We start from the raw sequence: 14,851 nt of genomic DNA on the forward strand, positions 1-14,851 counted from the left end.
GCTTCAACTATTGTGGATGCTTTCAAAGAAAACCATTATAATTGTTAATGTTTTACTAAAATTGAGCAGTATCCGGTGAAAGGGTTAACTGAAACGATATCATCTGGAGAAATGGTTATCTAAATTCATTAATCGAGTTTATCAAAGCAAAGCGCGCAGTTGATTGGCTAATCGCTTAAAATGAGATCACCGGCCAATTTGGACCATACAATATGTACTTAAGTAATCCCCTACTTTGTCATCGGGATTTGATTTGGTACCACTAGTGGAAAAACAAGTTTTGAGAAATCTATGACATACGGAAAAAAAGTTCAGTCCTACTATAGAATAAAACCCCAAGGCACAAAGCATGCATGCCCATTTTTTTTAAGGGGGTCCATAGCAACGGCAATTCGAGGTTAGGTGCATGCCATGCCACTCTTACTCATCCCAAACTCGATTCTAAAAAGAAGGTTGACCAATCCTAGTTCTAGCCACTAATATATTGAAAGCTGCATAAATCCCTATAGTATGTCCTGTTTTTTGAATTTGCCCCCGCCCCAAGTATTTAATATTTTGCCTACTTGAGTGTTCATACTTTTTTTTTTTTTTTAGCTTTCTTGATATTTTTTTCCGGCTCAGCCACTGGTGCTGGCATGTCTTTTTCTAAAACGGTTTTATTATAAAAAAATGGATTTTGGGAGTGCATGGAAGAATTGTAGTCACTCGACAAAAACACCCTCAATTGAATTGATAAAAAAAAATTGTTGCTTGTATTCCTGGATCGGCCATTATTCATTGGTGAAAATAAAGAATATAATGCCATAATTATTGTTGGAATAGTTTCATAGAGGTACAATATGATCTCTTGAAGCTTATTTTCAATGTAGCAAGAGGCAGGGTTTTTAAAATCATTCAATGTAGCCAGAGGCATGGTTTTTCATAGGGTTTTCAATCGTGAATTGCACGATTTGCTTCATTTCACTCAAGTTCGATTTGAATCGTGCTTGCAAATCGTTTTTGAACCCATGACCTCCTGATCACATAAGCAAATCGTTTTTGAACCCATGACCTCCTGATCACATAAGCTGCCTCTAACCAATGTTCCACCATGAATTTTGTTGATATTAAATGAACATTATTAGTATATTTGCGAAACAAAGACCAAAATTTTACGTGATCTACCTTAAATACTCCATACTCAATACAATTCAAATATTTTTTTACAAAGAAAATACATGAGTTAGTAATCAACCGTGAATCGAAAATTCACTTTAACATGCGATTCGATTCTCAAATTAAAAAAAACGATTCACTCCGCGATTCACGATTTCACAACCTTGGCAAGAGGGGCCTAAGAGGTCTGGAAGGCAATGCTTGGCCATATTTCAGGAATAGGAATCGACGTGCATGAACAACGACAAAAATTCTGAATGAACCACCCTAGAAACGAAAGAAATAAAAGAAGACAACGACAAGTAAAATACATGACTCATCTTCAATCTTATTTCTTAATCATAAACCATCCGTACTTTTCTGTTACGGTATACATTGTAACAAAATTTATCCAACAATTCTATGTATATCGGGGATCAAATCCCATAATATACACCGCAACTCACAAAAAACAGAGGACCCACAGTGGGACCCATAAGCCCACCCTTGCAAATTCCAGTGGGTCCCTGGGATTGTGAGACGCGGTGATTCTCACGATGGAGAGCCCCGTATGTGTATGTGTAGCATCATTCCAATTTATCTGAATATATATTCTCAACTATTACCTCTTCAAGGTCATCAACTCCTTTTGTAATGGTCGGATAGAAGATTTTTTGATTAGTTGACCTACTACAATAGCCACGTCCTTGCTATAAGCCTATAACCATATATGGAGCTTCTGTTCTGCTCAACTTTGCTCATCCTACAAGGCTATTGTTCCCCTAGTGTATATGTCATGGATCACGTCATCACAATGATATTCTGTTCAATTTCTTTTTGATCTGTCACATTTTTCTGCAAATACAACAAATTTTTGACTGATTGTGGAAAATATAATATGACTTGATAATATTTTCGACTTGATAATATTATATGATCTGTTCACAGGTAGTATAATATTTTGGATTTTTGCTCTTTGTCGGGAAATTTTTGCTCATCGAAAACAAACATAAGGAACCTTAATAAATATTTGCATAGATATATAACATACTAGAGTATATTTAACTACTGCAATGAAATTCAAATAGTTAGGGCATATAATAAAGGATTCACTGGCGCAACAAGAAATTTTACATGATCCGGCTTAACAAGCTAGTTGGGCTTGGCCAGTATTTGCGATGTGGTTGAGATTAAATTATACACTATTACATATATCTAATTATACTTGGTTAAATTGGGGTCTATAAAAATTAATTTGGGCCTATCACTACGTGACAAGAAAAAGACATTTTGAAGTAAAATGGAAAACCCCTTAACCAATTACTTTTTTAATGGCTAGTTTATCCTGATTAATTAGTGTTAATTCAGGTGATTAGTGATAAAATATCGTGTTAGATGTGGAATTAACTTGTGTTAATGAATCATTTGAACATGAAAAAATTTGAAAATTTGAAATTTTATGAAGAACACCAACTCAGAATCGATATATGTTGTCATTGGTATCAAACGATTGTAACCTCAAAAACATACAGAGATTTTTTGAAACTTGCTTCTATCCAGAATCGGTTTATATGGACATGAAAATCAACCGATTATCCGGAATCGGTTTATATTGGCATGAACGTAAACGATTATGGGTAATTTTTTTCTTTTTTATCTATGAATTATGTGTTGTTAAACATCAAATAAAATTAAAATTCATTTTATACCCGAGTTAAGAACGAGTATGACTTCATACTCAATCTCAGATTGCTTAAGATGTTATACTCGTTTTTAAATTGGGTAAAATCATTGTAATCGAAATGAAATCGACTATGATTTCATACTCGAGTATTAACAGAAAAAAAAATGGGTTACCCAGAATCGGTTTACACGATACGTATATATAAACCGATTCCTGACATTGCACAACATGAATCGGTTTATAAAAATGCTCATGTAATCAACACAGAAAAATAATTATCTCTTCCATACCAGAATCGGGCTATGTGGGTATTAACATAAACCGATTCTGGTTCAATTTCCTCCAACCAGAATGCCCATCCAGGACAATCGGTCTTTGTGGGCATAAACAACAACCGGTTCTAAATGAAATCGGTTTACAAGTGCATTGATGTAGACCGATTGTTATAAACCCAAAAAACTTTGATTTAAAAAAGTTGGATTGTTTGAGTGATTACATGTTATTGAAACCTACTCTAGGGGAGAAAAGTACCTGATTCGAGCTAAAATGAAAAATTACCTATTTTAGTGAATTTGGTGATTATCGACAATGTTTTCGTTTGATTTTGAATTCTTAATTTTGATAGAAATGGAAATAAATTTGATTTGATTTGATTTTTTTTTTTTTAGAATTTAATGAGGATAAATTGGTAGTATTAAAATTTCATAGAGGATAAAATGGTAATTTCATCAAAGTTAGACATCCCTTATCATTTTCTATGGGGTGGATGAAGAAATCCATATGCCCCAATTTAACAGGCTAATTATGGATGAGCAACACTTAAAATAGATAATAAGAAAAATACGTTTAGCAGCTTTTTACCCTGGCAGTTAGGCTTATATCCACTAAGAGACATTAATTCGTGTGGTCGGAGGAGTGGACAGAAATGTGGTATTGTATCTAAAAATGTTTGTACTGCACAAAAAACAAAAAAAAAACAGTTAATATATATTTGGCAAAATTAAAATTTAATTGTTTTTCTTTTCATTCAAAGTAGACATGTTTCCTGTATTTAACCCAAATAATTTGTTTCTATTTCTCTCAGAACATATCAGAAACTGCAAGAAAATAAATATTTTTTTCAGCTCAATCTTTTTTATTTGAAATTGGAAAACATCTTGGTTTCCAGAAGCATCCATCGGTTGATAGACGCATTTATGTGTCTATTTTGTTCTCAATATTCTGTATTGTTAGACTCGATTAAGTACTTATTGTGTTATTTTGTAATTTTGTAGATGTTTTTAGAGAAATAAGCCCTTGCGGCGAAATGGGCTCAAAAAGCAATGTTTTACACCCCAGAGAAAATTACTAAAGCACCCCAGAAATGCACCGGAAGCGTCCCAGAAATGTGCCGGAGGAATCCAGAAAAATTACTATTTCCACCCCAAAATTACTATTTCCACCCCAATTGCTATTCGCAACCCCAGTTTGGATAGGGGGACACCATCTTCTTCATTTCAAAAACTGAATTTTGGCGGGAAAACATGCATGAGAATTGGCAGAAGTTTGATCGAATTTTGTTAACGTGTTATAGGGAGATTAAATGGCTGAGACTTGGCAGGAAGATGTGATTAAGCCTAAGGAAGATATTTTGGGTGTCGGGTCCGATCGAATTTGGCTAGAATTGGCTAGGGAAGCCACGAACTCAAAACAGAGACACACGTATAGGGAGGAGAAAAACACGAGTTTTGGAGAGTTATGGACGTGTTTCGATCGAGTTTGATGGCTCCAGCAACACTCAGGGTGATTACAACATGATTTGGAGCGTGTTGGAAGAGATTTGGAGCGTGAAGAAGTTATTTTTGGAAATTATTCTCCGAAATAAGAAAAAAAATATTCCGAGTAAAGAAGGATTTTCACGAGTTATTGCGGGGGACTTGATGATGCATGTGAGTATATAAAGGTTATTTGGGTCGAGTAGAGGGGCTGTCGAAAGTTGGGAGGAGAAGAGAGGAAGCTGCAGGGGAAGAATCACGAATTCTCTCTGCTGCTGCTGCTGTTCGTGATGAAGACGAAGAACATGAAGAACGGACCAGCAGTAGCAGTCGTTTATAACAGTGAAACGACTCGCGAACGTGGGTCGTAGGTGTGGGTCTTAGAGATACAGCAACAATAGCACTTCTTCTTGTCGTTCATTTTGGACGCTTTCTGTGGGTCGCACATCCACTGTTTTATTATTTCATCTCCATTTTCATCCTTGTAAAAACCCTTTGAGCAATAAATAAATACTTTGAGCGTGTTTTTATCATGATGAGCTAAACCCAACACTGGGACGACGGAGGAGGTCGAGTTTCATCCATGTGGTAATTTCATTAATTCTTTTATTTACTTTTTGCACTAATTTTAATTGAATTAAGATTTTAAATTAATTACTTGTGATTTCATTTGATGGAGTATGCTTAGTCCTAGGGATTTTTGATATGCCATGCTTAAGAAATACAAGTAATATTTTATAAAATCTATCTTGGCAATAAACTAGAGTTAATATTTGTTTTGTTTTGAACTATAATCGCCTAGAATTAAATTCTGAACCACTTGAAAATGAGAAATGGCCGAATCTTTAGTCCCAGTACTCTTGCCCATATTGTTAATATTTTTTGTATATATTTTTATTTTTAAATCCTTACAAGTCCGAGCAACGAACTTTACTACCACTTTCGAAAATATAACAAAATGGCGACGCCGACGCGGACTTGTATATAGATTTATTTTTATTATTTTTAGGTTTATTTTTTTTTTATTTTTTATTATTTGTTCCTTTTTACTTTGTCTTTTTTTCTTTGATTTACAGGTTCGAAGTGGAGCACTAAGGACTTGGAGAGGAAAAAGCTTAAAGCGAAAAGCAAAAAGAGAAGAAAAAAGGACAATTTTAGGATTTAATTTTTAATTTTTAATTTTTAATTTTTTTTAGAGTGTGTGAGGAAAACTGTAATTTTAATTTTTTTTATTTATTTTGGACTTTGGACTTTAAACAATTGGACTTTATTTTTTTCAACCCTACGGAAGGGTATTATTAAAAAAAAAATTATATAAACTGTGTGCAGGGAAGGACGACGATTACTATATCGTCTCGGCCCCTCGGGTTCGTACATGACATAGGAGTCGTGGCCCGAGTCGACTTCAACGGTTCATCCCCCGTCTGGTACGGGAGGTAAGTCCATCGAAACACTCGCGAATCTCCTGTAAGCGAGTTACTGTATTCCTTAAGGTGATTCATTGATTGAGGACGAATTTGGACTGTTTTTAAATTCCTAGTAAAGGGCAAGGCCTGGCCAATACAAGATAAGGGTTCGAATTTCATCACCGCTCCCTTCTTGCCCGCCTTAGGAAAACGAAACCTAACACGAACCCAAGCTTAAAATTTGGAATAGAACGAGACCGATAGGGTAACGAGCTTAATAGGAAACTCGTTCGAAAAATATTGGTTGCTCTTTAAGCACACTCCAAAGTTCATGATGGTTTCTGTGAGTTGACTGCGTGATTGCGCCGCCTTGTGATAGCGGTGAGGCCTTGGGTATCAAAGCTCCACTGAGCTTACCTCGCCTTAGTTCAACTTACTTTGACTCGGATTGATTCCAGAGGGGTTTGCTCAAATTGCAACGAATTCCCTTTCGAAAGATAGAAGCTGGTCTAGAAACAATCTAAGTGGAGCCATCATGCTTTTTGTTTGCTAGAAATCTTTAGGTTTGTTTTGGTGGAGTCGAGTCGGCCTTGTTTGTGGTTGTGTAGAATTCCCTTGCAATTAAGAATGTCGAACTGGTATGATAGAAGCCAATACAATGGGTATCGACCTCAATTTGAATATGGACATCATCCTTTTTATGACCATGTTGGGAATAGTGGTTGGGAACGCCATCCTTTGGAAGGATATGTGTCATACCCTGGTGAGCTCAATTACTATCCACACATGCATCAGTCTTACGAGCAAGAAGATTATAGTACTAGTTCTTCGTCTCTAGAGGATACAATCAAACTAGTCCCTATTATGATCCTTTTGAACCTGTTCTTCCTCTAGAAGAGTCTCTCAAACAATTAACTGAGAATACAAATAGGTTTGTAGAAATGAATAAACAAAATGCACCCATGAGTGAACCTTCTATACACGATACCATAAGGAATTCATGTGAGTTGGCCCAAAATCTTTTGTTAGAGACCCTGAATAGAACTTCTCTAAAAGATATAAATTTCCAAAATAGTGTTTCCAATTTTACCCTTGATGTAAATAGTGAATATTTGCCTAATTTAGAGGACGAGGTTAGAATAAAAGACACTACTTATTTAGATAAGGTTCAATCATCTTCGTACTATGATGATGAGGATAGCAGTAATGAAGAATCTGAAATATGTAGGCATAGTGATCAGGATTCTAGTAATCCAATTGAGCTGTATAGTGATTATATTATTTCTAGTTCAAATCCAAATAATTTTTATGATTATTCACCTATTCAAAAGGACGAGGATTTGATTAGGGATACCACCGTTTTAGACGATGTAGATTTTCCTTTTGATTACGAAGCCGATAGTGGTTTAGAGGAACGGGTTCATTTCGAAAATACTGTTTTAGAGTCTAACGACTTAGAAAAAATAGTCTTGGAAGAAGAAGATAGACCCGTAGAGATGAGTAAAGATGCACTACCTGATAATAACTTAGAAGAATCTCTTGAATATTTTAAGGACTCTGAAGATACGGAAATTCAAGAAATAATTAGAGGTCTATCTAGAGACACTGAAAACTCTAAGTTTGGGGGTGATTATCATTTCCCTAGTGCCTTACCTTTAACTCTCAGAAAGTCCCTACACTTAGGACTTGATATCTGTGCCTCGACCATTTTACAAGATTACCTTCATACTCGTTTTCCCGAGCCTAATGATGTCCATGAAGGAGTTCAGTCGTTAGAAATCCATCCTCTGGTTGATGTGGTTTGCCCAGGCTATGATCCCCAGATTGACTTTGTTTTCCCACCAAATAGTTTTCTTCCAACTGTGGGAACGTTTATATTCCAAATGTGTCGAATATTAAGTTGTGAGACTAGACCTAAATGCCTTAGGAAATTAGAATCGACACATTTGCTTAAGAATGACCACTACTCTCACTGTGGTCAATTATGTAAGTCAAACCTGATTGACTTAGAGGATCCTCAGTTATTTAGGTTATTATTATTTTGTGATTCTAAGTTCTTATTTGAGTTTTTCCAGACTCTAGGACCTAATAATTTGGATCCAACCTATGTGGAAATGCATCCGAGGAAAATATTTTATTTAGGCCCTTTCATAGAACCTGAACCACAATTAGATATAAATATCTTAATCAGGAAACTAGATAAGGGCATGCTATCCTTGTTCACATTCTTGGGTTATTGTAGTTTCCTTTGGTCAGCTCTATTTCGTTTTGAAGACCTACAGTTATTTCGACTGTTACTTTATGGTTCGAGTTGACTAATCCTTTCCTAAGTCTGGCTGAAGACTTTAAACTTAGCACTTCTTGGGAGGTAACCCAATCTCATGCAACATGGTAATATCTTTCCTTAACTCTTTTTCTTCAAGTGGTAACAGTTTCTCATTGTTCATGCTTTTAATTTTATCTTTAGAACATCGAGGACAATGTTAGATTTAAGTTTGGGGGTGGGGAAGAACTTTTTAGTTGCACTTTTGAAACTTCTAGCGTCACATGGTATCCGGTTAGCTAAGTTTACATACTGTTTCTCACCGAAAAGATAGAAATTGGAATGCTAGAGATAACAACTTATTGAGACATTAGAGAAAAAGACATTGAGATCCTTGAAATTCAGGAGAGAACTTGTTCCTTTTAGAGGGTAACCGTGATGGACCTAACCATCCATGATGGAAAGGCAAGTAGGTCAGAAGGAAATGCCAGAAAGACAGAGCAACCTCACAATGTAGTCTTAGTTACTGGATTACGACTCTCTCTCAGTAGAAACTTATCATCATCAACAAGCGGAGTGACATCAAAATTTATGAAAAAGTTGAAGACGTTTAAGGTTTAGAAGCAACAATAGAAAAGAATAATTCAAAAATCAAAGTTGAAGACTTAGTTACAAGAAGTTATAAGAGCAAATGATATAAGTTGTTGAAGTTCATGATATCAAGACATCACAAGTTGTGAAGATCCAAGTTCTAAAGTCCTTCTCTCATGGCCATGTAAATTTTTGTCTTAAAAAAAAAAATGAAAAAAAAAAAATGAAAAATGAAAAAAAAAAAAAACATCATTACGTTCTTTTTGTTCAATAAGGCCATAGGGAAGAAGAAATTTATAAGTCAAGCAAGAAATCGAAGAGAAGAGTTAATTGTCAAGGTTCTATGAGGTTCGAGGGTTTATCATCAACAGTTGAAGACCGAAGAAGACGTTATTTCTATTGAGCACTGTGAGAGAGTCGAAGAAAGATGCATTTTGGTTGCTTTGTTAGTCTTCTTTCAATCTGGCACAAGATCTTTCTAGCACTGGTTTAACTCATCACACGTAATTAGTCCAGCTGTGTAGCATATGTCCCTCTCATCTTTATCTCTCTCCTAATCTTATCTAGCTGTAAAGCAGCGGACGCATCTTACAATGTTTATCTAGCTGTGTAGCGGATATCTCTTTATCTAGCAGTCGTGCGGATGTGTCTCCCCTTTTCTTCAGTCAGCTTTAGAGCTGACACCTTTAATTTCTCTGGCATTCTAGTTACTGGGAGATAGGTTGAGAATATGTATGTCCTCATAGCTCTTTGGATACTTGTGACCAATTAGAAGTCATGGTTTTTGTGGGTACACCTCTGTTAAACCCACCCGAGATTAACTCGGTTTTATTTTTTAGTTTTGCTCGAGGACTAGCAAATAATAAGTTTGGGGTATTTGATAGACGCATTTATGTGTCTATTTTGTTCTCAATATTCTGTATTGTTAGACTCGATTAAGTACTTATTGTGTTATTTTGTGATTTTGTAGATGTTTTTAGAGAAATAAGCCCTTTTGGCGAAATGGGTTCAAAAAGCAGTGTTTTACACCCTAGAGAAAATTACTAAATCACCCCATAAATGCACCGGAAGCATCCCAGAAATGTGCCGGAGGAATCCAGAAAAATTACTATTTCCACCCCAATTGCTATTCGCACCCCCAGTTTGGATAGGGGGACACCATCTTCTTCATTTCAAAAACTGAATTTTGGCGGGAAAACATGCATGAGAACTGGCAGAAGTTTGATCGAATTTTTTTAACGTGTTATAGGGAGATTAAATGGCTGAGACTTGGCAGGAAGATGTGATTAAGCCTAAGGAAGATATTTTGGGTGTCGGGTACGATCGAATTTGGCTAGAATTGGCTAGGGAAGCCACGAACTCAAAACAGAGACACACGTATAGGGAGGAGAAAAACACGAGTTTTGGAGAGTTATGGACGTGTTTCGATCGAGTTTGATGGCTCCAGCAACACTCTGGGTGATTACAACATGATTTGGAGCGTGTTGGAAGAGATTTGGAGCGTGAAGAAGTTATTTTTGGAAATTATTCTCCGAAATAAGAAAAAAAATATTCCGAGTAAAGAAGGATTTTCACGAGTTATTGCGGGGGATTTGATGATGCATGTGAGTATATAAAGGTTATTTGGGTCGAGTAGAGGGGCTGTCGAGAGTTGGGAGGAGAAGAGAGGAAGCTGCAGAGGAAGAATAACGAATTCTCTCTGCTGCTGCTGCTGTTCGTGATGAAGATGAAGAACATGAAGAACGGACCAGCAGTAGCATTCGTTTATAAAGAGTGAAACGACTCGCGAACGTGGGTCGTAGGTGTGGGTCTTAGAGATACAACAACAATAGCACTTCTTCTGTGTCGTTCATTTTGGACGCTTTCTGTGGGTTGCACATCCACTGTTTTATTATTTCATCTCCATTTTCATCCTTGTAAAAACCCTTTGAGCAATAAATAAATACTTTGAGCGTGTTTTTATCATGATGAGCTAAACCCAACACTGGTACGACGGAGGAGGTCGAGTTTCATCCATGTGGTAATTTCATTAATTCTTTTATTTACTTTTTGCACTAATTTTAATTGAATTAAGATTTTAAATTAATTACTTGTGATTTCATTTGATGGAGTATGCTTAGTCCTAGGGATTTTTGATATGCATTGTTTAAGAAATACAAGTAATATTTTATAAAATCTATCTTGGCAATAAACTAGAGTTAATATTTGTTTTGTTTTGAACTATAATCGCCTAGAATTAAATTCTGAACCACTTGAAAATGAGAAATGGCCGAATCTTTAGTCCCAGTACTCTTACCCATATTGTTAATATTTTTTGTATATATATATATTTTTATTTTTAAATCTTTATAAGTCCGAGCAACGAACCTTTACTACCACTTTCAAAAATAACATCGGTCAATAAGATAATTACACGATGATCGATTGTTTTTGATCCATGAAGAACATCAACTAAGACTCGACAAATATGTTCTTCTTTTTACGTCAGATTGTTCTTCAAGAACATCAACCTATATTGGCTTATATTCATTATATTTTTGGCTGATTATTATTAAACTATGAAGAATATTATCCTAGAATCAACATATATTCTTCATATTGATGGCCTACTCACCACATTTGGCAGACACAATCCTGCACAAGTGTTCATTGATAAAAATTCAAAAACGATAATATTTTGTATAAAAATATGTCCACATGTCAGATTGTAAAAACAAACCTCAAAGGAGTTTTCTGGATTTTTTTGATAGAGTCGGCAGATATAATTAATGCACTTATTAGCCAATTGTAAACCTGAATATTTCTCCAAAAATTTTTGCTCATAACTTCTTCGTATGATATTGGGATGCCATCACTCTTTTCACGTTTGAACTTATCTTTTTGTGATCTATCAAGACGGAGATTAGAATTATCGTATATTTGTACAAGTTACAATAAGTCTTGGATCCAAGAGAGTAAAGTACTACATGGAGAGATGGATCCAAGACTAATTGGAACTTTTCCAAATCGAGAAACTCTTCTATCCATCTTATAGAGAATGAAAATATGAGTTCGAAGCAAAACTACTAGCTAAGAAGGGTGCTGCTTTAACGTAGGAGAAAGAATTTTTCACACAAGAAGACCTCAATTGTTGAAGAGGATTGAAATGTCAGAAGTACCCTATTACAGATTTTGCAGTTAGTTTGATACCCCTCTCTTAGTCCTGAGTTATTTTAATTGGTTGTTTTAGTCTCTCAATGTCTGTAATCTCCTTCTGTTGTTGCATTTCCTTTTCTATAACTTTTAAGTTCTTCAATTAATAAAAACTTTGATTTAGCAACCAAAAAAAAAAAAAGTTCGAAGCAAAAGAAATGAGGTCACTCCGATGCCGCACGTAGAAGTTATGGATAAAATAAATAAAGAAATGTTAAGTTTTACAATCAACCGATAAGTACATTCATATCAGTCGACTCTGGCAATTTTTTTTTACCAAATCCGCGCACTTAGGGAGCCTTCTCCACGGATGGACGTATTTTTATGCAAAAAACTAGTTTTTGGATTTTTTTTATTAATCAGGATATGTAGAGGATTGTATCCGCCAACTATGATTATTCGGTCATAGAAATGACAAACATGTACCGGTTATATGTTGATGTTCTTCATGAATTAAGAACATCAAGAATAACCGACCATAAAAATTAAGAATATATACTTATTCGAGGTTGATGTTATTCGTCGATCAAGCATACATCAAGAAAAATTAGTCATAAAAATGGAAAATATATGCCAATTTAAGTGCATGTTTTTCATGGATTAAGAACATCAGTAACAGTTGGTCATAAAACCGAAGAGCATATGTAAATTGTAGGTTGATGTACTTCATTGATCAAGAACATCAAAATATACGAAGTTCTTAACGCAATAAATTTCTAAGATTTTCAAATTAAAAAATTTCAAAAAATGTTCATATATTGATGATCAATTATCAACACTATTTAATTTCATATCTAACATGATCATTTAACTACTAATTAAATTAATTAACACAAATTAGTCAAGGATAATAAGCTACTAATGAAATAATTCGAAAAGGGAATTTTTAAATTATTTCTACCTTTTTTTTTATTGGTAAGCCTCAAATTAGCCACGTACAAGAAAGATTTACTTGTAAGAACGGAAGATCAAACATAAGTTCTTGTCTGCTCCAAAAGAGAAAAAAAGATAATGCCATAAAATTATTAAGAATGAAAAAAAAAGATATTTAAATTTAAATATATAGTAAATTAATAGACCTATAATGCCATAAAATTATTAAATTAGAGAGAATTTTAATTTAACGAGTTAGATTTTAGCTTGTCCAAATCTAGTTTGGATCATTTTTAAAAAGTTTATTAATGTAATGAATATTAGTTTACGGCAGTGCTATTTGGCTCCCTAATCTCTACCTCCCTATTTTCTTCCCTACAATCTAAACCCCATATTAAGGGAATGGTAAATCCCACCTGAACCTGAATGCGAATCTCAATATAGATGTGGGGCTTAGATTATAGGAAGGTGGAGAATATGGAGCCAACTAGCATTTCCAATTAGTTTAAAAGATAAAAATCATTCTCACGAATTAAAGTCAAAAAGGTGAACTTGTTTTGCCATCTGGCGGCCACATAATACAGCTGCCTAGCCATTCACTCTGCTGAACCGTAACTCCTTCGTTGTCCCAGAAGAAGCTTTAGTCTATTTTTGGGATGTTGTTGTTTCTATATCATCCCAACGAGCCACATTTATGCACCTCTAATTTGAATTGAAATAAATGTGGACAAAATAGGCTTTTTGACAATTTCTCTAAAAGGCTAATGCAATGATAAACACAACGAGATAACATATGGCGCTAAAGCATTAATTACAATTATTCGAAGTTGGATCATCATAATAAACATTTTCCTAGCTTATCTATTCAAACTTTTGTTTGAGCTGTTCCCTCTTCGTTTCTTGGCAGCAGTGGAGGGATTATTAGTTTTAGCAGCTAACCTGACATTTGTTTGTCCAAAATTTAGAAACTCATTATGTTTCCAAACACACGGTAAATAACTACCATCAGAAGCCCCAAAACCTTCATGTTGAAATCCACCAGATACGTCAACATCTTGATTATCTAATCCAGAGTATTGAACGTCGCACTGGTTCACATCATAAGCTCCAGCCATGGTACCGTTACTTGGTTTCTGATAAGGAAATGCTCCAAGTTCACCTTTAATCCTTCCCCTAATGTCCACAAGCAGACACTTGAACCTAGCTACCTCTTGCTCAAGAGCAACTTGTCCCTGCAACCTTTTTAACAACTGCTGATTTACGATTCTCAATTTGGTAAGTTCATCCTCTATTAAAGCTTGTCGGGCTTTCTTTCTCTCGCGGTACTTACGCACAGACTCCCTGTTACCAGGTGCCCGTTTTTTTGATTTAATTTCAACTGAGTCATCTGTTTCCTCAGTAGTGGTCTTCTCTTCAACAGGAAGGTTTTTAGTACGGCGATGGAAAGAGTTTTGTGGGTGAGGTACATCTTCTCCAATTGGGTTGGAAGTATAGGTTTGAGTACCTGCATGACTATCACCAAGGAAATCCTCCAAGAAACCATTCATTGTCAGTAATTGATGGTCCATTTTTAAGGATTGGTTAGAGAAATCTAACTCTCCATCATCCATGAATTGAACAAATTCAAGATTCACCAGTGGGAAGCTAAATCAACGAAGTCAAACTTTTAGCCACGAACTAGATCGATAAAATTTTCTAACCCTAGGACTCCGATCGGCCAACGGGTTTTGGCTTCCTCAAGTTGATAAACCTATACAAAAGATTATAATAACATGGCTGTTGAGGGTGACTTCCAAATTTAAAGTTAAAGGTAACAAAAGTAAACAGAATATTAATCGAAAACGCAAGAAGTAAAAGCATTGAAAGCGACAAAAGCAAACATCTTTAATGATCGAAGTTGTCTACTATTAGAGCGAAAGGAATAAGTACTGCTATGAATGTATTTGTCGGACAT

The 14,851-nt window shown here is 35.3% G+C and overlaps 1 protein-coding gene across 1 annotated transcript; it reads right to left on the reverse strand.

Moving 5' to 3' along the window:
• Window positions 1–13,754: 13,754 nt before the first annotated feature.
• On the reverse strand, window positions 13,755–14,507 carry LOC113280315 (basic leucine zipper 23-like). The gene has a single exon (XM_026528958.1). It carries the CDS (start codon window positions 14,505–14,507, stop codon window positions 13,755–13,757), a length of 753 nt encoding a protein of 250 aa, XP_026384743.1.
• Between the last annotated feature and the right edge of the window lie 344 nt (window positions 14,508–14,851).

Source organism: Papaver somniferum, chromosome 5, assembly GCF_003573695.1.
Source record: "Papaver somniferum cultivar HN1 chromosome 5, ASM357369v1, whole genome shotgun sequence".
In the NCBI taxonomy this organism is placed as follows: Eukaryota; Viridiplantae; Streptophyta; class Magnoliopsida; order Ranunculales; family Papaveraceae; genus Papaver; species Papaver somniferum.